This window comes from Crassostrea angulata, chromosome 6 (assembly GCF_025612915.1).
Source record: "Crassostrea angulata isolate pt1a10 chromosome 6, ASM2561291v2, whole genome shotgun sequence".
Taxonomy (NCBI): domain Eukaryota; kingdom Metazoa; phylum Mollusca; class Bivalvia; order Ostreida; family Ostreidae; genus Magallana; species Magallana angulata.
The window spans coordinates 41,637,804-41,659,879 of NC_069116.1; the positions used below are offsets into that span (position 1 = coordinate 41,637,804).

The window sequence follows — 22,076 nt, forward strand, 5'->3', positions numbered from 1 at the left end:
CGCGAAGCGGAGGTTGACAATGGTTTTCGAGGGGTGTCAATTTCAACTGTTATCCTCCCAAACAGGCACTATTTATTTTGTTATACTGAATGTCTTTTTTAAAATTTTTAAGAAAATTTTACTGCTTTTATATAGGAATAACGTGAATTCTACAGCGAACCGTACGCGCATAATTTTCGCGCATGTAACATTTTTTAATGTTACCCGTTGCCAAGTGCGTTGCTAACGCTGAGGGTAATAGTAAATATTATTAACTGCGTCTTAACCAATCAGATTTCAGTATTTAACATGAAAGTATAACAACATAAGATAATCACGGACTGCATGAAATAATCATGATGATAATGTCAGACTTATGTACCCACAGAGGACGTTTCTTGAAGCTAACGTATTGAATGCTTATTTTTGATGTCGTCGGTCGTACAACAACCCAAGGCGGTGTAGACAAATTGAATACCGCGCTAACCTGTTATTAAAGGTGAATGACTGGTTACATTTGAACCCAAGGAAGGCGTAATCAAAGATGGGTTTTATCAGTTCGGGTTTTCTTCATTTTAATACCGTTGAGTTCAGCCTAATGTTGAGTTTCCCGGCAAAAAAAGTTGATAATGATGACTTGCAAATTGTACATTTCCTTTGCCAGAAGGAGCATGATTCAACTCTATTTCGACAATTTTAGGGGGCGCGCGCCGGGTGCCACCCTCCCCCTTAATCCGACACTGGTGTAAGGGCTCAAATCTTGTTGATTTCAAAACATAACAACTATCCAAAGTCCGTGCTCTTGTTAAAATGGTTCTTTAAGACGAAAAAAAGCTTTCTCTATTAAGTTCAAGATCTAGTAAATGATTCTAGAGTCAGAACACTGTGCCGGATAATTATGCCAGTGCCAAATTGGCATTAATGCACCCGCTTAAGATACGTTTCGGAAAAATCCAAGTTTACCAAATGATAGACCATTGTCTAGAGAGTATATAACCACTTTTGTTTTTAGTTTGTTTCACCTGACAGGTGAGATATTTACCTTTAAAAATTAATATTCCATCGGAAAATGATAATTCCCATAGAAGAATTGATTCTCCTACAGGAAATAATTACAATCCTATAGGATTTTTAAAAAAAGTCCTATAGGAATTATATTTTCTATAGGAGAATGGTATTTCCTGTAGGAATTTGATTCAGACATGTAGTTTTCCTACAGGATATTGTTTTCCTATAGGATTTTATCAAATCCTATCAATTCCGATAGGAAGTTTTTGTATTCCGATAGAATTAAATAGAAAATGAAACAGTTTCTCGATATTCTAAATGAAGTCATGGGAAAAGAAATCCCAATACCTATATTCAATTTAAAGTCATTTTAAAGGGAAGGTCAAAATCTTGTTTAATGCCTTATATTTACATTTTCCAGTGTCTTTGCCTGTGATAACACTACGTATCGATTTTGTACTATATAACCCATAATACAAATGACGCCAAATTGAGGCGCAAGTGGGGTTTGCTTATTTATATTTAAATATCTAATCGTAGGATTGCTTTAAATTATATAAATATAAGTAATAAGGAATCATTCTTTGAATATTATGAGGTAATAATTTCGGTCGGGGCGTGATCAAATCTATCATAAAGCCCTTTGGGCTTTATTGGATTTGATCACACCCCGACCAATATTATCACCTTATAATACTCAAAGAATGATTCCTTATTCCTTATTTATGGAGAGACTGTAGGCATTTTAGATATAATTCATTAGTCAAAAATGGACAAAACTTCGAAATTTGTTACTTGTTTCCTTTATATTACATAGAAATTGACAGTTAAAGACATGATTTTTCACTGTGCTTACCTAAAAATTATGCCCCGGTACACCCTATCAAACAAAGCTATTGTTATGCATCATTGAAAGAATTTATATCTTTAAAATTAACAATCAGCATCTTCATGAAATATTAGCATATTTGTCACTTTCCATGCTTCATTCATGTTTTTAACAAAATAAAAAAATTCTTATACCGTTATTTTGTTCATCTCGAATCTCACCTTACTTCGTGAAATTTTTATACAAAGAGCATCTTTTTTTTAGGGCAAAAAACAGGAGATCTTAAAGTTTGATTACAATTGGGCAGATGCCATGGAGGAAGAAGACAGGAAAAATGAAGTAGGTTCTAAAGGAATTCAATTAATGATATTAACGTATAAGTTTATATCTTCTGTCACATGACCGTGTAAATTGATGCGCTAACCCAATTAATACTAGTGTATGGAATAAGATATTACAAATTAGCTAAATGCCTTTTTTTGCCAGACATTGCAATATTTAGAAGAGCTGAATAACACTAAATAAGATAATAGATCTAATACATGTAATACAAATAAAGAAAACCGCATGATCGAGGCATGTCATTGGAATGGAAATACATGTACTAGAATTTACATACAAGAAAATCAAAAATAAATACATATACATGTGCAGGTATGCTTCATATATGCAAAGTATATAAGAGCTATATCAGATTTGATGAATAATTGGTATAATATTTTTAATCGGTGCTTATTCTCGTACTCCGTACTCTGGGTATATGCTCTTCTGAGTACGACTCTAAAACCTGAGGTTATAAAGTTTTGGGGTATACGCTCTCGGCTGAGCATGCTCCAAACATAGGAAGTAAGATGATATGTCTCTGTTGTTAGAATGACACAGTAATTCATGTAACCAATTTTAGTTTGAAGGCAATATACAGCAAACTGTTAATTTCATATATTTTTTAACCAACAAAATGTATTTCGAAATATGCGAATACATATAACCTTTCGACTGAAATTTCGGAGATGACTTTAAAATCTATGGTGTTTGAACCTTTGATCAACAAAGATGTTAAATCATGCAAATTGTTTGGAAAACTAATCTAAAGGAATTGGATTGAAAAAAAAAGATGAGATTTATATGAGATGCCAAGGGTTTCTGGAATGGGGGGGGGGGGGTGTTAGATGTAAACAATTTATAAACCCATTAAATACGAATCCCTAAGCATTCACTCTCCCCCCCCCCCCCCCCCCCCCCTCGCTAACGCCACTCACTATACCCCTTCTCACACACAACTTTCTCATCCCACATGCTCACTCCACTCCAAAAGACACCAAGTAAAAATATATAATTCTTATTTTAAGGAGGAAAAGCGAATGGAAACCCTTTGCGACTTCAAATTGTGTGATGAAGATAATGAGGCAGGGAAGCAAGAGGTATATTTTGATTACATTTACTCATTGTCCAGATAAAGCTCTAATCCTATTAAGAGCTCTTAAAAAAAGTTCGTAATTTCTTGTCCGCGTTACATCTAAAGAATTCAAATATTCGCAATGGGACATTCAACAACAAACAAACAATATATCATCGTTATATTGTTACGCCCCCTTCCCACCAATTTGAACAATGCTATTTATCTTTATCTTATTAAATATCGCATGTGAATCAAACTTATTCAATCAATGAGAGCTATTCAAGCAGAACTGCTGGTAAATCACGATCATTTTAGTAAATTTATATCATTTAAACTAGCATTACACCAAAACAAGCATAAACAGCCATATCATGCAGATATGATTTTTACGATTTTTTTTCATTGCAGGCGAAGTTTAAACAAAGATCAGAGATGGGAAAAGATTTACAGAAGCAATTACAAAACTAGATGTATGTTTATATAGTTTTCAAAAAGTCCTTAATGAACTAATTACATTTCGGAAGCGTATATTTCTTTTATAATTTTGCAATTTGAATCCTATTCAAAATTTTCTTATTAAATGGTTTATCGTCCAAACTGCCTTATTCTCTTGACTCTAGCATAGTGTATATATTTTAACGATTTTATTTGACTATTTTTCAACAGAAAGAAAACTATGAGAGGCAAAAAGTAGCAAACGACGCACGGGTAACTATTAAAATTATATATCGTAAAACAACATAATAAGATGTGAAAAGAATAATTTTGTTAAATTCTAGATTTATTTATAACCAATTGTTATTTCATGTTCATTCTTTTTGCAGAATACAGAAAAGAGGGAAACCTAATACACCAAACACTTGTGGATTTGGTGGTAAATATAATTGACCATATTCACAAATTTTCAGTACATTTGGTTTATCGTGTTTTCTGTACATGCCACTAGAAAATATATGATATAAAATTTCTTTGCAGCGAAAAATTCGAAAGCGGAGAAACCCGCAGATGGCGAGAAAAATAATGGTGGGTGATTTATTAATCATATTTATGTTCCACAACATCGTCAGAATATTGTAACTGGTGCAACGCATGTATCGGATTAAAAATGTTCCTAGGGGTTGGGGGTCAAATGCGGTTTTTTTTTTTGTTTTTTTTGTTTTTTTTTTTGGGGGGGGGGGTCCGAGGCCTCTTTCCGTAAAATTGACAATACGAGTACATGTATGTGCTTTTTATTCTTAAGAAAACAGGGGGGGGGGGGAGGGCTCCACCTTCCCCCACTCCCAAATATTTGCATGCAATATTTATCTCATTTTTGATTATTAATTTTTGTTAACGTTTGAAAACTTCAAATAGAGTGCTGTGTTTTAAACTTATTTTCTTTTCTTTATATATTTTATTTTTTCATTCTCTGTAAAAACCAAAGAATCCAAGGATGCCGTTCGAACAAACACTTCCAAAATGCAAAATTTTTTTTACAGGGAGTGTACTCAAGTGTCTGATGGTAAAATTCGACTTAGTTTATTTTTTGGGGTGGCCGTTGCCATGGCAACCAGAACTGACCAATAAATAGTCAATTTGACAGAATCTATTTTCTGAAATATAGCATTTTTAACTCCCATATTTAATTTTAATACAAATTGTGATTATCTTTTAAATTAGATTAAATGTTTTGAAAATTCCCCAAAACTAAGAATAGTTAAGAAATTTTTTCATTACCTCGAGTATAAAGAGCAAATTGAAGTTTAAAAATGTCGAATTTCGTGGTTTTTCAAAATGTAGAAAATACCCAATTTTACAACAATTTCAGTTCAATATATCTAGATATTCCAAGATAGGTTTTCAAAAAGACTTGCATGTTGTTAATAATTATACTTTTACCTTTCATATCATATAGATTTTAAAAGTGTGTATTTTTGTAAACAAGGGATATGCCAGAATGAAAATGACCCAAAATTCCGAATTTTCTCTGATACAAATTTTGAAATTCTACCATAGATGGCTTATTTGTTGTGTTTATTTCATCTTTGGGAGCAAAACATTTACATTTATTTTTATTTGATAATGAAAATGAAATTGTATCATGTATTGGGTTGATAACTGCAAAAAGTGGTTACCATGGCAACCATTCTAAGAAATCATGATTTTTAAAAAATCATTTTTTCAAAGTACACAAACTATATTTGTAACTGGGTAGTTGTGTCAAACAGCAATTTGAAATAGACCTGTCTATTTCATTGCTGCCACTCATCCATGGCTCTTTGAAATCAACAAGATTTGTCTGGCTTTTGAGTTAGGACTTATGCAATCGGTGCATATTTTGCTTGAAACAAGTGTCATTTTTTACTTGCTTTAACGCAAGAAATAGATAGTAAGTCCAACATCATGTTAAAATGGTTTTATGTAAAGTATCCTATATATTTATTGAGAGCTGTTCCTAGCGTGTGATAAGTTGGCCTTGCCCTGATGATTAAACCTTTGCTTGAGTAATGTAAAATATCAGCTATTGACATCCTGTATAATAAGGTCATGATCATCTCAAAACTTAAGAAAATAAGCAAACAAATACAACATGTAAATTGTTAGAAGAATTTTACTGTTGACTTTTTTTTTTACCACAATAGCAAATGCAAATCACATTACATGTGATGTTAATCAATCATTTCAACTATTTGGCTACTATAATCATTCCTAAACCTAAAGATTCCAATCATAACTGCATAAAATCTTGAATTCCAAATATCACCAACATATAAAGCTGCATGTACATTGGGTTTATACAAGTATACAATGCCCAAAAAAGTCTTTTGACAATTTTTTTTAGTTTTATGATCTCTCATGACGATACATGTATGGTTGAAATCTGTTCAAAAGAAGCAAAATTAAATCTATATATAAACACACATTAAAACCCTCCCCATTAACATTTACATTAACATATTTACTGCAGAAGCAAGCTCAGATTTTGCAGCAGGCCAAGTTTACGAGTATATTTCAACTACGCCAGTGACTTGCGATGTTACGAGTATGTTTCACCTGCGCCAGAGGATCGCATCCTGTTCTGCAAAATCACGTTATGCTCTACATTTTAACATATTAAAAATTTTAAAATGCAATACACCCTTGCTTAAATCGTATTAAACTAACTCCATTCACATTTTGCTTAAACAAAGGGGATAAACATTTTTTAATGGATTCTAGAAAGCCATAGTTAATGTCAAGGGGTCAAACCATGCAACATTCGGGCTGATATGAGTGCAATAATAAAACATAAACATGTTAATTACAACGTGAACCACATGTTCACTTTTGATAGCAAACTGACTGCAAAAATTGATAAATGAAGTGTTTTAAGTATGAATAACATCAAGTATTTATCCTATAAATAAATACATAATAATTCCCAGTTCTATTTACTTCTTACATGTACAATAAAGCATAACTAATTACCTAAGAACAGAAATATACAATCATGTAATTGTAGAACAATAAAAGCATACCAATATATACTACATGTGACTATTCAAAATTCATCACATATTATCCCAGCATACATTTCCTATTAAAAAGAATCAACAATATGAATACAACAATAGCAATGCTGATTATGTCTAGTGAATTATTCATCAATAATATTTGCTCTTATTTTACTAATTTCTGTTTCCTTCTTGGCTTCCCAATTTTCAGCTTCAGCCATCTTGTTTTTCTTGCTCATTCTTGAGAAAAAGGAAGTTATTTGCTGCATGGACAGTATCTCATCGTATGAAAAACGCCTTGTACCATCTGCCCTTCTTTCATACATCATGGAATCAGAGAGAATAAAAGGGTCCTCTTTCTTTCCTGTCTGAAGTCCGACGTTAAATTTTTGGACTAAAAAATCTCTCTGATTTTCATTAAATCTCCTTGAGCGTCTCTCATCTTTCAAAGCCCAGCCAGAGTTTAATTCACTATCTGCTGCTTGTGTCTCTGTGTCTTCAGTCAAACATAACTTCAGATTCAGATTCTCTGAATGAGATATTTTTGTTACATACTTTCTTTTTGTAAGATCTGCTATGGAACTTGAACTTAGTTCCAATTCAAGGTTACACTTTTCAAAAAGAAGATGGTTCGATAAATCCTCACTTGAGCCAAAAGCTGCAACGCAACCCTCATTTGGGCAATGGAAGGTCTTTTCTGTTTCTGTAGTTGTGTTGACTTTTATCATATGGAAACCAATGTCCTCTGGTTGCTCCAAAATGGTCAATGGCAGGTGCTCCATACTTGGAATGCCAATGGCAGTATTTGGGATCAATAAACCTACAAATTTTATAGTTGAATCCAAGTATAATGATTGTCAGGAATTTTTTTTACACAGATGTGGTTTGTTGTCATAATGTTTTACTGTTTTAAGATAATGAACTTTCAATGATGTTTACATTTGCAGGGTTTTTTTCCCCTCTAAATAACTAAAATGTTGATTTGAATGACACTTTTGTGTGCACAAATGCATAAAATGTTCATGTACATGTATCTCAAAAATCAATGTAAAAAAATTCTTGCTTTTAAACATAACTGTACTTATTCACACAGCTTACTTACCTGTACCAATACCATATGCTTTCCAAACACGTATGCCTTCTTCCTCAAATACAAAGTTTGAATAGGAGCTGATGGCAGGAATTGGCTTGAAGGATGTCTTTTGTGAAGCAACTTCTGAAACACTAACCCTGTACTTCACATTTTTTGCAGTTTTCTCAATTGCCTAAATCAAAAAGATAAATCAATTTGAATTTATGATTTTCTATTTCTTTCTTAAAAGCGATAGTGCATCTGTGTTTCTCTAAAAAAAACCTCTTATCTCCCCTTGTGCTGTACATATTGTTAAAGATAAAACAGTATAAGGATTTTCAGCAAACAAACATTTTTTTTTATTTTTTTTTTAGTTTAGAAATGATATAAATGATCTAAATACCATACCTCTTTCATTGAATGTGCTGTTAGAACATCATGTCCTTGGTTAACAAAGCGTCGGATAGCTGACTTTAGAGTCGCTCCAGTTCTGTCGCATGGCCCTTTTCCATTCTGTGCCTCACAGAAGTTGAAGGATCTAACCAGGCCATGTGATTTGAGGAGGGCCATCATCTCTGTCGACTTGTAGCAACCAGCATTGTCTGACCAGACATGGAAAGAGGATATTGATGCATCAATTGACTGAATGTTTTCCATAACATTAATGATGATGGCTGCAGTAGTTATGCTGTCCTGTGATACCTGGCTCTGAAAGATGTGGACAAAGCCTAGGCTCTCAATACAAGTTTCTGTCTTGTGGAATGCCATTGTGATGTGCCATGGTAAACCACGCTTCCCAAACCAATCACTTTGGTCTTCTCTATACTTTCTTGGGAGGTATTTCATGGACCAGTCACAGATCAAAAGCACTTCATTATGTTGCATCGTGTCAAAGAGATCAGATTTTGCTGCGTCCTGGTTTCTGCATCGAATGAGATGACGTTTCAAATTTGTGATACTTTGCGTAGCATTTTGGAGTTTGAACTGCAAGTCCCGAAGTGAATCAGTCAGTCCATGGTTGCACGAACACTGGATAGTCTTCATTAAAGAAGAGATCGCATCCTTCATTTGTTCACACGTCACACAAACTAGATCATGGTGATGTTGGCAAGTGACAGCAAATTCGGGATGAAGTGGATCACTGAGGGCAAAGGTCTGACAATGATCTGCTACCTTGCTGTCTGGGGAGATGTGTACCTAAAGCAAAAAACAAAAAATCATCTATATGAAGCTAACCTCCACTGTGCAAAAACATAGAACTACAGACTTTGGTATAGGTCGATATGTATCAATAAGGGCCTACACTTTTGTAGGAGTTTAAAAATAATGCATATTTTGTGATGTCATCTCAACCAAAGCATATTTTAAAGTCAAGGGCATCCTACCACCATGTACACAAATATGTTTTCTGTCTATCTAAAGTTCCAAAGATTAACTCCTGAGTCTATTTACATTCTGTGTTCTGACAAACCAACATGTGCTGAACTATGTAATTTCAAATTGATTGGCCCTTGTTTTGTTTTACAGTGATTTACAGAATACTGGTAGAGTTTTCAATAGCTTGTCAGATTGCTCAACAGGGTCAGCAAAGTTTATATGTAGTCATGTGATTACTCAGGTATGACATCAATACGTTTTAAGTGAGTTATATCTAGTAAGGCCAAAAAAAAAAAATATGTGTGTTTCCTATTTCATCAAATTTTAAAATAGGGTAGGTAGGTCGTCTTTTTTTTTTTTTTTTTTTTTTTTTAAATGAGCTTTTAAGTTTCCCCCTTTCCTAGCATATGATTTTTCTATACAATAAGAATGTATTTTACAGGTGGAGCAATCATGGATAGAGACAACTGTTACAGAATTAAAGCTTTCTTAAATCTAAGGTTTATTTTGAATGTATACGAAGATTTTATTTTCATGTAAATAAAAAATATAAATATGCCAGCCACTATAAATTAACAGATTATAATACTCATTACCACAAATATATCATTAATTGGTTATTAGTTCTATTTTCCTGGTCAACTGACATAACAGTAAACATTAATATCGTAACTGTAAGTGTTGAATTCAGAAACAGAGGAAATTCTGGTTGATTAGACGAGAGCCTTAGAATTAAATCTTTTCAATAATTCAAAAAAAATTAAAAAAAAAAAAACATAATTAATGGTTTAAGACTAAATTTAAAAATTTCATTTGCAATTGAACTGCAGCATTTTAGAATCATATTTATAATGTGAATGATTGTTGGGCCTATTCACAGACTTAAGATGTCTGCAGTCTCCATACCCAGAAATATAAAAAAAAAACTTTGCCTCTGCTTTTTTCTTGTACATCTTTATATTAATTTTTAACACATCACTGCCCTATGAAACTATTTATTGCATTGATAATTTAGCTAAAATAACCAAGGATAACTTTCATCCATACTGTCAATCTGCACTTAGAAATCTTTAAAACGCTTTGATGAGTGGTGTTTTCTATTGAATAGTTACAAGCGTTTTTTTAACTCTGATTTGTAAGACTCTTTTGTTTAAACCAATTACGGTTGGTAATCTGGATTTGGAATAAAAAGTGTTAGGGTCGGCGCATAAAAAATAGGGTCGGTCGGGAAACCGGAAACACACATATTTTTTTTTTTGGCCTAATCTTTTGCTTACTTGAAAATTCTATCAGTCTTCTGTAATTCGCTGTTATAAGTTGTAAATACAAACATACATTCATTCAAACATACCTTGAAATCTGCACGAAGATACTGTTTACACTGGAGAAAGAGGGCAGAGAAGTCTTTTTTCTCCTGTTGGTTTAAAACTTGAAACTTCAGGAGTTCCTCCAAAGCTTCCAAAATGGTGCGGAATGCACGACCTCCCTCAGCAATGAAGTAGTCAATACCCTCGAGACTGGTTCTTATTTGCGCTCCACACTCAGACAGGATCCTATACATTGTACTGTCACCTGGTAAAATGTCCAAAACATATTAAGTAATTTTTGTAGTAAACATATGATACATACCGGGTATATATTTTCTTTTATATACTAGTTGCCTACATTTAATAAGATTCTTATCTAAAGCACTAGTACAATTATATTAATTACTTGGGTAACAGCTTACTTAATCAGTATCTGAAATTTGTATTTCAACTTACCAAGAGGAGAAATGTTATTTTCAGAGCAGTAGGCTTTATACTGTTGAATTACATCACTGGATCCCATGCAACGAATCACGTTTGGCATTTCATATACTGTTCCGTCTGACAATTTAATCTTTCTTTCTCCATATGGTAGATCTCGAATAACATGAGGAGAAGTAATGAAATCCAGAAAACTGTCCAACTTCACTGGATCCATTCTTTTTCTTGTAGAAGTTGTACCTACAGGAAGACCAGGGCCAACATTCTTTGCATGATTCTTAGCAGCATAGTACTTTGATTCTGTTATGTTTGGTAAAAGGGATTTTGCTTCTTTGAATGATAAAGTTTGCGTAAAAAAAGAGAGAATTTGCCGTCTGTGATGCCATGTTTCTGAAGTTTGATATGCATGAACGAGTGGTCCAAATGTTCCTTCAGGTATGATACTGGGTGTCATTTTTTGATTTTCTTCAGACACTAGAAGATTCTTCACCACTTCTTCAACATTCTTTGGGAAAATTATGGTGATCAATTTTGTCAAGATGTTTCTAAATCGTTTGGTGTAGTAAGATTTAGCTGACTTAGAGTAAGAGTCCCACTGGTATCTTCCATCATCTGAGAATTCTCTTTCACCAATTATCTTAAGATACTCATTCAGGTGCTGAATGTCATGGCTTAATGTAAAACTCTGGTTCGAGTTCTGTAAAAAATAACATATATTTTAGATTTAAATAATACATGTACGCTATTATAAAACAAAGTCTTAATTTTAAATGAAACCATCTGACTTGTGTACTTGTTTATTTTTTATTTGCCCGAACATTACTTGTAGGTGTTTAGACTCTATTAAAAGCAATGTCAAAGCCGTAATACAATTATCTCCTCCTCAACATCAGAGGCAAATTTTAATATGGGGCGAAATGACTTCATACCAATTGACTTGTGTACTTGTTATTTTTGATTTGCCAGAACATTACTCATAGTTATTTAGGCTCTATCAAAAGAGATGTTAAAAATTAGATTTCAAATTGATACATATTGATATATCAAATGATTAGATTCATTTGACACTTACTTTGACTGTTCTCATATTTTACTTATTGTCATATATTTCATGTAAATATATGTCTCTCTATTGTACTTACTTGAGAGAGGCATTTCATGCTACTTTCACAAGATGTCTGAGAAAGGCTACATGTACTTTCAGTATTTTCACAAGAAGTTTGAGTACTAATTGTATCTTCGGTAACCTGAAAATCATTACCAAGATATTGTAAATATTCCATATCATAAATTTTTGTAACATAAGCATTTTAGAAAGGTTTAAAAAACCTCAGTACAATTGATACTTAGGAAAAGTGATACATATGTACATGTAGAATGGAATTGTAAATAGTGTAAATGTGTCAAAATATATAGATGACAATTCAAATTCACTGAATAATTAACATATTTCTTTTAAAAGTGATGTTTCATATAAAAATTATATCAATGAACATCAATGCTATTTATACCACACACTGGTACACTTTACTTTTTGAGAATACTTACTGTAATGCTAGGTGGCTCCCTTGCTTCTGAGAGGTAAGACCCTTCCGTCTCAGTGGAAGTAGCTTGCTGCAGTTGCTATAAATTCAAAAACAGAATCAAATTTCAAATTGGTAGTTAAAATATGACACAAGAATAATAATAATCATATGTGTATTGGATCTCTCATGATTTGCGATGGTATGTAATTTTTATCCAACTTCTCCGGCCTTTTGGGCAGAGCTCAGAAAAACGCCTCGAATGCATTGAAATTACTGGATGTTAGAATTTTATATCATATACTTATAAAAAACATACCCTTTTCCGCCCTGTGTGATATAAACCGTAAATTTACCTACCCGTGTGATATAAACACTGGGAGTGATGTATAAGATTTACAGGGTATATCACACCACTTTCCAGCGATCTTAGGAAGATTACATTAGGCCAAAAAAAAAATGTGTGTTTCCAGTTTCCCGACTGACCTTATTTTTTATGAGCCTTCCCTAACACTTTTCATTCTAAATCCAGATTACCAACCGTAATTGGTTTAAACAATAGAGTCTTTACAAATCAGAGTTCAAAAAATGCTTGTAACAATTCAATAGAAAACACCACTTATCAAAACGTTTTAAAGATTTTTATGTGCAGATTGACAGCATGGATAAAAGTTATCCTTGATTATTTTAGCTAAATTATCAATGCAATAAATAGTTTCATACGGCAGTGATGTGTTATAAATAAATATAAAGATGTACAAGAAAAAAGCAGAGGCAAAGTTTTTTTATTTTATTTCTGGGTGTGGAGACTGCAGACATCGTAAGTCTTTGAATAGTCCCAACAATCATTCACATTAATATGTAAACGGTGTGACCGTTGGACCGAGCGCAGATTTTACAGGGTGCAGTTTGATTTTTGTAGAACAAAATTTATTTGAAACACATACAGTAGGTTCCGCTTGGTTGCCTACTCAAATCGTTGGCCAAAGTTAAACTAAACGTCGCGTGCTCAGTCTACATTTTGACGTCATGTTTTAGATGTAAAACGTACACGTTTTGTCGTCAGAAATAGCCGAAGAGAATTACGTTATTCCGAACTTTATTTTCTTTTTTTTCTTCCATTGTTTATCAATTTAATTCATATAAATGCTGCGGTAATAAAATTCAATACTTTATTCAGTATCGAAATACATTCAAGGTGTTTTTCCGAGCTCCGCCCGGAGGCTTGAGAAGTTGTGATTGGGTTCAGTGGAATTCAAGATAAAGATTGCTACTGAACCTTGTCTTTGTCTGATGTTGAACACTCCATGTAATGATCCTCTTCATTCTCATGTTCCTCTCTTATTTTCTTAAGACACATGGTACAGCATGCTACATGAACAATAAATTCAAAATAATTCAAAGCCTTTTTATTTATGTTGACAGATTGCCAAAATGGGTCTTTTTATATAAATAATTATTTTATTACCTAAAAAATTTTGGAGAATCCTTTATGATCATACAATTCAAGTTAATCAAAGATATGTTAACATTAATTTTGATTTAAAAACTTTTTAAAATTAGCATTCTATTAAAATATGTGACAGAAACCATTATTATTTGCATGTACATGACATGTGTAATGAACACAAGTTTAGTCTTTTTTATCAATATATTTAAATAAGAACTAATAATCTATAAAAGATACTTACGTGTATTCACAGGTAGTGTTATACCAGCATGACTAATCAAATGGATGATATCACTCTCCTTTAATCCCCTGCTTGCACTTTTTATATGCGTACGAATAGGAAGAGATCTAAGTCCATCTTCTCTGGTGTTGTCTATGTGAGGGTGGGAGCTTAGCAAACTTGGGATTTGACACAGCTTCCTTCTTGATCGTTTTGTATTTGATTTCAAATAAAAGTTAAAATGGCTCGTGCATATTTGATAGTTGTTGTATTTAGCGAATGCAACACAAGGTTTTAGGCCTACTTCAGATAAAATAATACAAACTTGATCCGAGCTGAAATTCACGAGATGCTGTATTTCTTCAGAGCAGTCTAATTCACATCTCCCAACAAAGCTGCATTGCATGTTGGTTACTTTCTTTTGAAGTTATCAATGTAAGGTCATAAAAATACTGTAAACTGGTATAAAACTAGTCAAAACCAAAGGTTTGTATAAATATACTCCAGACGACATGCTTACAAATCGGACTGTTTTTACCTTCTTTCACTGTAGTCACTAGAGAGTTTTACAAAGGGCGATAACTCTTTTAGCCAAAACCAAGATTTTCAGAGTTTTTATATGCATTTCTTTTTCTTAATAAACAAAACACATCTCCAAAACTAAAATAAATAATAAATACAGTATTTTTATCTTTAAATTATTGCTAAAATTTTATAAACTTATCTTGGGATTTTTCATAAAATGACACCGAATTGTTGATTGTTTAGCCTGTTTGCTATGGGTTAACCCTGAAATGAATATTTGGGCCATAACCCCTATGATGTGTCTCAGCCAAATTTTTTTTTATGCAAAATAAATCTCATATACACTTTTAATTTTCCATATAAGTTTTATTAAATTTGGTGACATTCATTTGAACCCAATCTGGGGTCCTTACAGAGAATGGCTCTTTAAAAAGAGTGAACTAGAGGAACACAGAGGAAAGCTCCTAAAGCTTCAAGAAGAGCTTGTTGTGAGTATGCATTCATTTCTTACAGAGTATTGTTTTAAATTGAATTATGAAATCTGTGCGATTTCTTTCCCCTGACAATTTTTGGTTAAAGTTGATTGAATTACAGCAGTCAGTTAATTGAGTAATAACCTTTTGATGATAACCAAAGCATCCTCGAGTCTTGTTAGATCTAACATTCTCTGTGGGATAAAATAATATAAGTATCATCTTATAGATTAATAGAATTAAGTGATTTTTAATAGATTATCGCTCATATCAAATATTAATTGACAACTCAGAAATATTTTTACACTTCTAATCAACATGTACATTTTTGTAAGCCATTCCTTCATATTTTTATTGAAAAGCAAAAGTGTTCGGAGAAAGAGAAGTTTCGAAGCATTAAGAAGATTTACCAGGACGAGTTGTTGGTGAGTGTTTGTCACTCTACAGTAATAATCTTTATGCATTTGTTTAGGACAAAGTCTTTGTTAAACGCTTTGTTTATTTCGATACATTTTAACTGCAAAATAATGAAAACAAGAGGCCCATGGGCCACATCGCTCACCTGAGGAACAATAGGTATGATAAAATCAGCTCAATGGAGTCATAATACAAACTATCAGGACAATGTACAATAATTCATGTAAATCCTGTATAAATAAAATCCATTTCCCCCTGGATATTCTTATGTTTATAATCATTAGTCCCTTTTCTAACAGGATGATTTTATAGTCATATCATATGTTGAGTATTGCAGTTCTAAAAAAGATCCCTAACAATAGTTTATATATGGGATATAAACGTACATTAAACTCTGAACCTTCTCGTGAGGCCAAAGAATTGTCCTGGGGCCAAAGTCTTAACAATTATAAAGAATCATCTGGCTGATTAGTTTCTGAGAAGATTTTTAAAGATTTACCCTATATATTCCTATGTTAAACTTCGATCCCCAATTGTGGCCCCACCCTACCCCCGGGGGTCATGCTTTTCACAACTTTAAATCTACACTACCTGAGGATGAATCCACACAAGTGTCAGCTTTCCTGGCTGATTAGTTTCTGAGAAGAAGATTTTTAAAGATTTACTGTATATATTCCTATGTAAAACGTCGATCCCCCATTGTGGCCCCACCCTACCCCCGGGGGTCATGATTTTCACAAATTTGAATCTTCACTACCTAAGGATGCATCCACACAAGTTTCAGCTTTCCTGGCCGATTAGTTTTTGAGAAGAGGATTTCTAAAGATTTACTCTATATATTCATTTGTTAAACGTCGACCCTCCATTGTGGCCCCACCCTACCCCCAGGGGTCATGATTTTCACATCTTTGAATGTACACTACCTGAGGATGTTTCCACACAAGTTTCAGCTTTCCTGGCCGATTAGTTTTTGAGAAGAGGATTTCTAAAGATTTACTCTATATATTCATTTGTTAAACTTCGATCCCCCGTTGTGGCCCCATCCTCAGGTGAGCTAAAAAGGTTAAGTTTACAATTCAATAAGTTGGTTTCTGGAAGAACAGATTTTGAAAATTTTCGTAATAAATATTGACATTCTTTTTTACTTTTTTAAAGTGCTAAGCATAGCTCAGCACTTTATCGCGTTAGACTTCAACTTCCGGTGCATCGAATAACCGCCCCCTATAAGCAAAAGTATACATCATTTAAACTGGTTAGGGAACCAGTTTCAGGGGTTTATGCACATAACTGCAAAGGCTATTGTGAATCTAATTTACGGGCTATTGTGAAATTAATGTACGGGGCTTACATACATCATTGCAGGGACTGTCATGCAGTGATGAGGAAATATAGTGCGTATACAGAAGCTGAAATGCTATACATATATCTGTTATATACATATATAGAGAAGCTGGGTTAGCGCTTTTCAGTACTATCAGTACTTTGATTTAATCTTAAGCTTTTAAGTTCTGTGTACAAACATAATTTATTTTTTCGAAATAAATCATATATATACATGTATATACCTACATATTTCCGTAAGCGATATCAAACTCTATTTAAACTGAATAAACTAGAGAAAATGCCGAGCATCTCAACAAAACCTATTGCATTAATCTACCATTACGCAAAAGATAATGCCGAATTACCGATAGAATGAATTGTATTTCAGTACTCCTACATCAGATTTTGCTTATTTTGCGCAGGTAAACAGTTAACGTAACTGTTTGATTTACCGAGGTCTCTGTTTGATTTGATACGTAAAAATCACGAAATACAGACGACAGTTTCCAGGTTACAAAGCATAAATAATGAAAACGAAACGAAAATCAGAACAAGCTAACATCAACGTCATGTGTGAAAACTGTCAACGCATTGAAATATTTAACCTCAATTTACTTCACAAAATCGGCACCAATATATTTTTCATGTTTCAAAATTTCCCTTCATACGCGAACTGTTGCACAACAAGCAAATTCATCTTAGTCAGATCGACCCTTTTTCGTATAATGTCATGGCTGCTTTAAACAAAGAACCTCGTTTTAGAAGTATGGAATACGAGTCTTGGTAAAATGGGTATGCAAACCCGGGCCGTGGCAAAATAAATGCCGGGGCAGATCGGCAATCGCGTCAATTCCTAATACGCATTATTTTGCAGCAATATCTACAGCGAATACAAATATACTAGTCCATCAAATATCCTGAAATTTTAATGAGATTGGCAGATTAATAACTGCCAATCTTTTGTTTTACCCAGGCCAAGTCTTGCCTACCCATTTTACCGGATGCCGAGCCCGAAGCTATTAAACTGATTGAAACACGCCTTTCCTTTATTATTATTTTCGTAATAACTTAGATTTGAAACAAAATTACCCCTTAATTTTGCAATTTATATTTTCCTTCCCATAAGGATAATTTATACTAAACTACATTGAATTTGCCTCGGTAGTTCTTGAGAAGAAGATTTTTAAAAATGCACCCCCTTTTTCTACAGTTTCAAGGTTTTCTCCGCTTTGAATACAGATCGGACTTTTATTTTTGCAATTTATATTCGCCCTCCCATAAGGATGCTTTGTGCCAAATTTAGTTGAAATTGGATAAGCAGTTTTAGAGAAGAAGTTCAAAATGTAAAAAGTTTACAGACGGACGACGGACAAAATGTGATCAGAATAGCTCACTTGAGCTTTCAGCTCAGGTGAGCTAAAAAGGAAAAATAGTTGTGTGTGTATTATTGCATGATGAAAACACTACCCCTCCTATGAAAAGTTTATATGGTTATCTTTTAACAGGCAAAAATTAAAGAAAAACAAAAGCTCCACCTTCTGAGAAAAGAGTGCCAGTAAGAGTTGTCGGTCAGTACTTGATACTCCGAGGAATAAAATTCGAGATATGATTAATTAATTACCTTTCGTATAATTTTTACGTTTCTATCTTTTAATAGAGACAAGAAAAAGAAAAAGAAAAGATTCGCCAGATGAAAGAACGTGCAAGCGAGAGTTGATGGTCAGTATTTGATATTTCGAGGAATACAATTCGAGATATCATTAAATATTTACATTTACTTTCTTTCCCCCTATCAAATTGCATTGATTTATTTGAGTGATATTTACGCAAAACACAGAAGACCCAATCACCAAATCTGGTGCGTATGAATACAGTCTTCCTTTAGTACTAGTATTTCTCGAAGAACATGACTGACTCTCCCTGCGACTGCAAGCCAGATCACGACCTGATATTATATTTACGCTGATAAATATTTTTGGTGTAAACATATTTTAACAGTAAAATAAATTCAATTGATTAATTTCTAAGCTTACCAAAAGTAAATTTATCAAATTACAGAATGAAAAATAAAATTCTCTTATAAGTTATCAAATTTCTGTGCACTATTTTTGTCAGCACGATTCGGCTGTTCAATGGCTCTTCCGTTAATTGCACATTACTCGTTGAATAAAGCAGAGATTTTTAAAAATAAATCATGTTTCCGGAAAGAGAATAAATATTAAAAAACGTAAATATAAGCATTGCGCTAGCGCACGTCATTCAATTTGTTTGCACACACCGTTGCAGTTATGAGACCACACCTTTCAAAAAATAATGATTCAATGCTTAATTAATTACCTTCCGCTTAATCATGTCAATGTTAACGTTTCTTTCTTTTTTTTTAATAGAGACGATTCAAAGAAAAAGAGGAGATGCATCAACTGAAAGAATCATATCAGCAAGAGTTACCGGCCAGTATTTGATATTTTGAGAAATAAAATTCGATATCTCATTAATCGATTACCTATATCGTTATCTTCTACGTTTCTTTCTTTTAATAGAGACGAATCAAAGAAAAAGAAGAGGTGCGCCTAATGAAAGAAGCGTGCCGGCGAGATCTGATAGTCAGTATTTGATAATTTGAGCACTGAAAATTCTAGAATAATGATTAATTAATTTCCTTCCAATTGACGTTTACGTTAATATCTTTTGATAGAGACGATTCAAAGAAAAAGAAAAGATCCGTGAAACGAAAGAAGCGTGCCAGCAGGAGTTGATGGTCAGTATTTGATATTCTGAGAAATAAAATTCGAGATATGATAAATTAATTAGTTACTTTCGTTTAACTTTTACGTTTTTATCTTTTAATAGAGACGATTTAAAGAAAAAGAAAAAGTCCGACAAATAAAAGAGGCGTATCAGCAGGAGTTAATGGTCAGCATTTGATATTTTGATGAATACAATTTGAGATATGATAAATCGATTATCTATCGTTAACGTTTACACTTCCTTCTTTAAATAGAGGCGATTAAAGGAAAAAGAAGAGATCCGCCAAATGAAAGGGAGCGATTCAGCGAGAGTTGATGGTCAGTATTTGACACTTTAGTTTAAAAATATATAAAATAAAGAAAGTTTTATTTGTTTTTTTCCACCGCAAGTAACAATATAATATTTGTGTATAAACTTTTAAATATCAGAGTAAAATAGAGGAAGTGAGGAACTCCGATTGTTAACAGAGACACATATTAACAAGAATGCTATTATAGTATGATTAAACTACAATAGAAGCACACCACCTCATTCAATGTATTAAAAAATCACTTCTTTAGGATGTTTGATTTTATAGCATTAACGCCTTTATGACAATTGGGTTAAACTTTTCTTTTGTACGACAAATTGACATAGTATGGTAAAATATAATTTTATGCCAACTGTTTTTATAACGCTGTTTTAATTGTTTTTATATTTTTAGTTTGACAATTAAAATTGCATTTTTCTGTTTACAGATGTACCACAGGAAGAAACAAGAAGACAGGGAATGCTTTGTTCCGAGAAAGCTGTTTCTCTTTAATATTGACACATTCAGCTGTCCTCCAATAGTACGTTTCAAAATACATTTAGGTATTTAGGAACTAACAATTTTATTGAACTGAATAAAAATCCATTCGTTTTTTTTTCATTAAAATTAATACTGTTGTTTCAATTGCAAAAGAGTTTTTAAAAGATTATCTAAGCATATTTTTAAACCTTGTGCTTCGTTTAATAACCCATAATTATTGTAGTACTTATTCCTATGTATGACTCTCCTTAGCCTAATTCTGTGCAACAAAATGAGAATAAGGAAGGGGCCTCCAAATCTGAAGAGGAACGCTGAGCATTTCCAACCACCAAGGTAAACTAAATTGAAATTCATGTTATTTTAAACAAGAGGCCCATGGGCCACATCGCTCACCTGATCAACAATAGGTATGATAAAATCGGTTTAATGGAGATATAATACAAAATATCTGGACAAAGTAGTATAATACATGTAGATAATAATATTGTTAGATAACATGTTTATAATGAAGTCCCTCTTCTAGATGATTTTATATTTATATCACATGTTGAGCATTCAGTTCTCAACAAGATCCTAGACAATTGTTTATACATGGAATATATACCTTCATCAAACTCCAAACCCCTTGTGAGGCCCAAGAATTGGGTAAAGTCTTAACAACTTTAAAGAATCACAAATTTGCAAAACGTTTGCATATAAGTAAAATCATATATAATAGCATTTCAGTTTTTGTGAATTAAGATTTTAGTTTTTACGAATTTGAACCTACACTACCTAAAGTTGCTTTTATTAAAGTTACAGATTTTCTAGACAAATGGTTTTGCAGAAGATTTTTCTCCATATATTACTACATGTACGTCAAAAATGTGTCTCCCTCCCCCATCCCCGTTGTGACCCCATCCATGATTTGAACAAACTTGCATTGACCCAGTCCTTACATGAGGATGCTTCCACATAAGTTTCAGCTTTCATGGCTACGTAGTTTTAGAGATATTATAATAAAGATTTTCTCTATATAATTCTATGTAAAAATTCGACCCCCATTGTGACCTCACCCTACCCCAGGGGTCATGATTTTCACAGCTTTGAATCTACAGCAGCTGAGGATGCTTTCACATAAGTTTCAGCCTTCCTGCCTACTTAGATTCTGAGAAAAAGATTTTTAAAGATTTACTCTATATATTTCTATGTCAAAAATCGACCCCTCCTTTGTGGCCCCATCCATCCCCCGAGGATTATGATTTCACAACTTTAAATTTACATTAGATGAGCATGCTTCCACCTAAGTTTCAGCTTTCCTGGTTACTTATTTTCTGAGAAGAAGATTTTTAAAGGTTTACTACATGTATATATATATATATTTTCCTATATAAAACGTTGACACCCCCCCCCCCCCCCCCCAATTGTGACCCTATCCAGCCCCCAGGGGTCCTGATTTTCACAACTTTGATTCTACATTAATGCTTCCACATAAGTTTCAGCTTTTCTTGGCTGATAAGTTTTTGAGAAGAAGATTTTTAAAGATTTACTCTACATATTCCTATTCAAAAATTCAGCCCCCCATTGTTGACTCACCCTACCCCCAGGGGTCACGATTTTTACATCTTTAAATCTACACTAGCTGAGGATGCTTCCACATAAGTTTCAGCTTTCCTGGCCAATTAGTTTTGGAGAAGAAGATTTTTAAAGATTTACTCTATATATTCCTATGTAAAATTCGAT

The 22,076-nt window shown here is 33.2% G+C and overlaps 1 protein-coding gene and 2 pseudogenes across 1 annotated transcript; 1 reads left to right on the forward strand and 2 right to left on the reverse strand.

The window, feature by feature from the left end:
* Positions 1-6,934: 6,934 nt before the first annotated feature.
* Positions 6,935-11,087, reverse strand: LOC128190101 (uncharacterized; annotated as a pseudogene).
* Positions 11,088-12,397: 1,310 nt separating this feature from the next.
* On the reverse strand, positions 12,398-15,021 carry LOC128190102 (uncharacterized). Its single transcript, XM_052862012.1, has 3 exons — positions 14,100-15,021; positions 13,688-13,779; positions 12,398-12,508 (listed from the first exon to the last, which is right to left on the reverse strand). Exons 1-3 carry the CDS (start codon positions 14,482-14,484, stop codon positions 12,413-12,415), a joined length of 573 nt encoding a protein of 190 aa, XP_052717972.1. The 5' UTR covers positions 14,485-15,021; the 3' UTR covers positions 12,398-12,412.
* Positions 15,022-19,230: 4,209 nt separating this feature from the next.
* On the forward strand, positions 19,231-20,682 carry LOC128190104 (uncharacterized protein PF3D7_1120000-like; annotated as a pseudogene).
* Positions 20,683-22,076: the final 1,394 nt, after the last annotated feature.

What these genes read in the sequence shown, in the direction of transcription:
- LOC128190102 (XM_052862012.1), bottom strand. Translation starts at nt 14,484, where the DNA reads ATGCAATGCAGCTTTGTTGGGAGATGTGAATTAGACTGCTCTGAAGAA. An exon ending in AACACTACCTGTGAATACAC is followed by an intron (nt 13,780 to 14,099) that starts GTAAGTATCTTT and finishes TTGTTCATGTAG; the next exon opens with CATGCTGTACCATGTGTCTT. An exon ending in CAACATCAGACAAAGACAAG is followed by an intron (nt 12,509 to 13,687) that starts GTTCAGTAGCAA and finishes TTGAATTTATAG; the next exon opens with CAACTGCAGCAAGCTACTTC.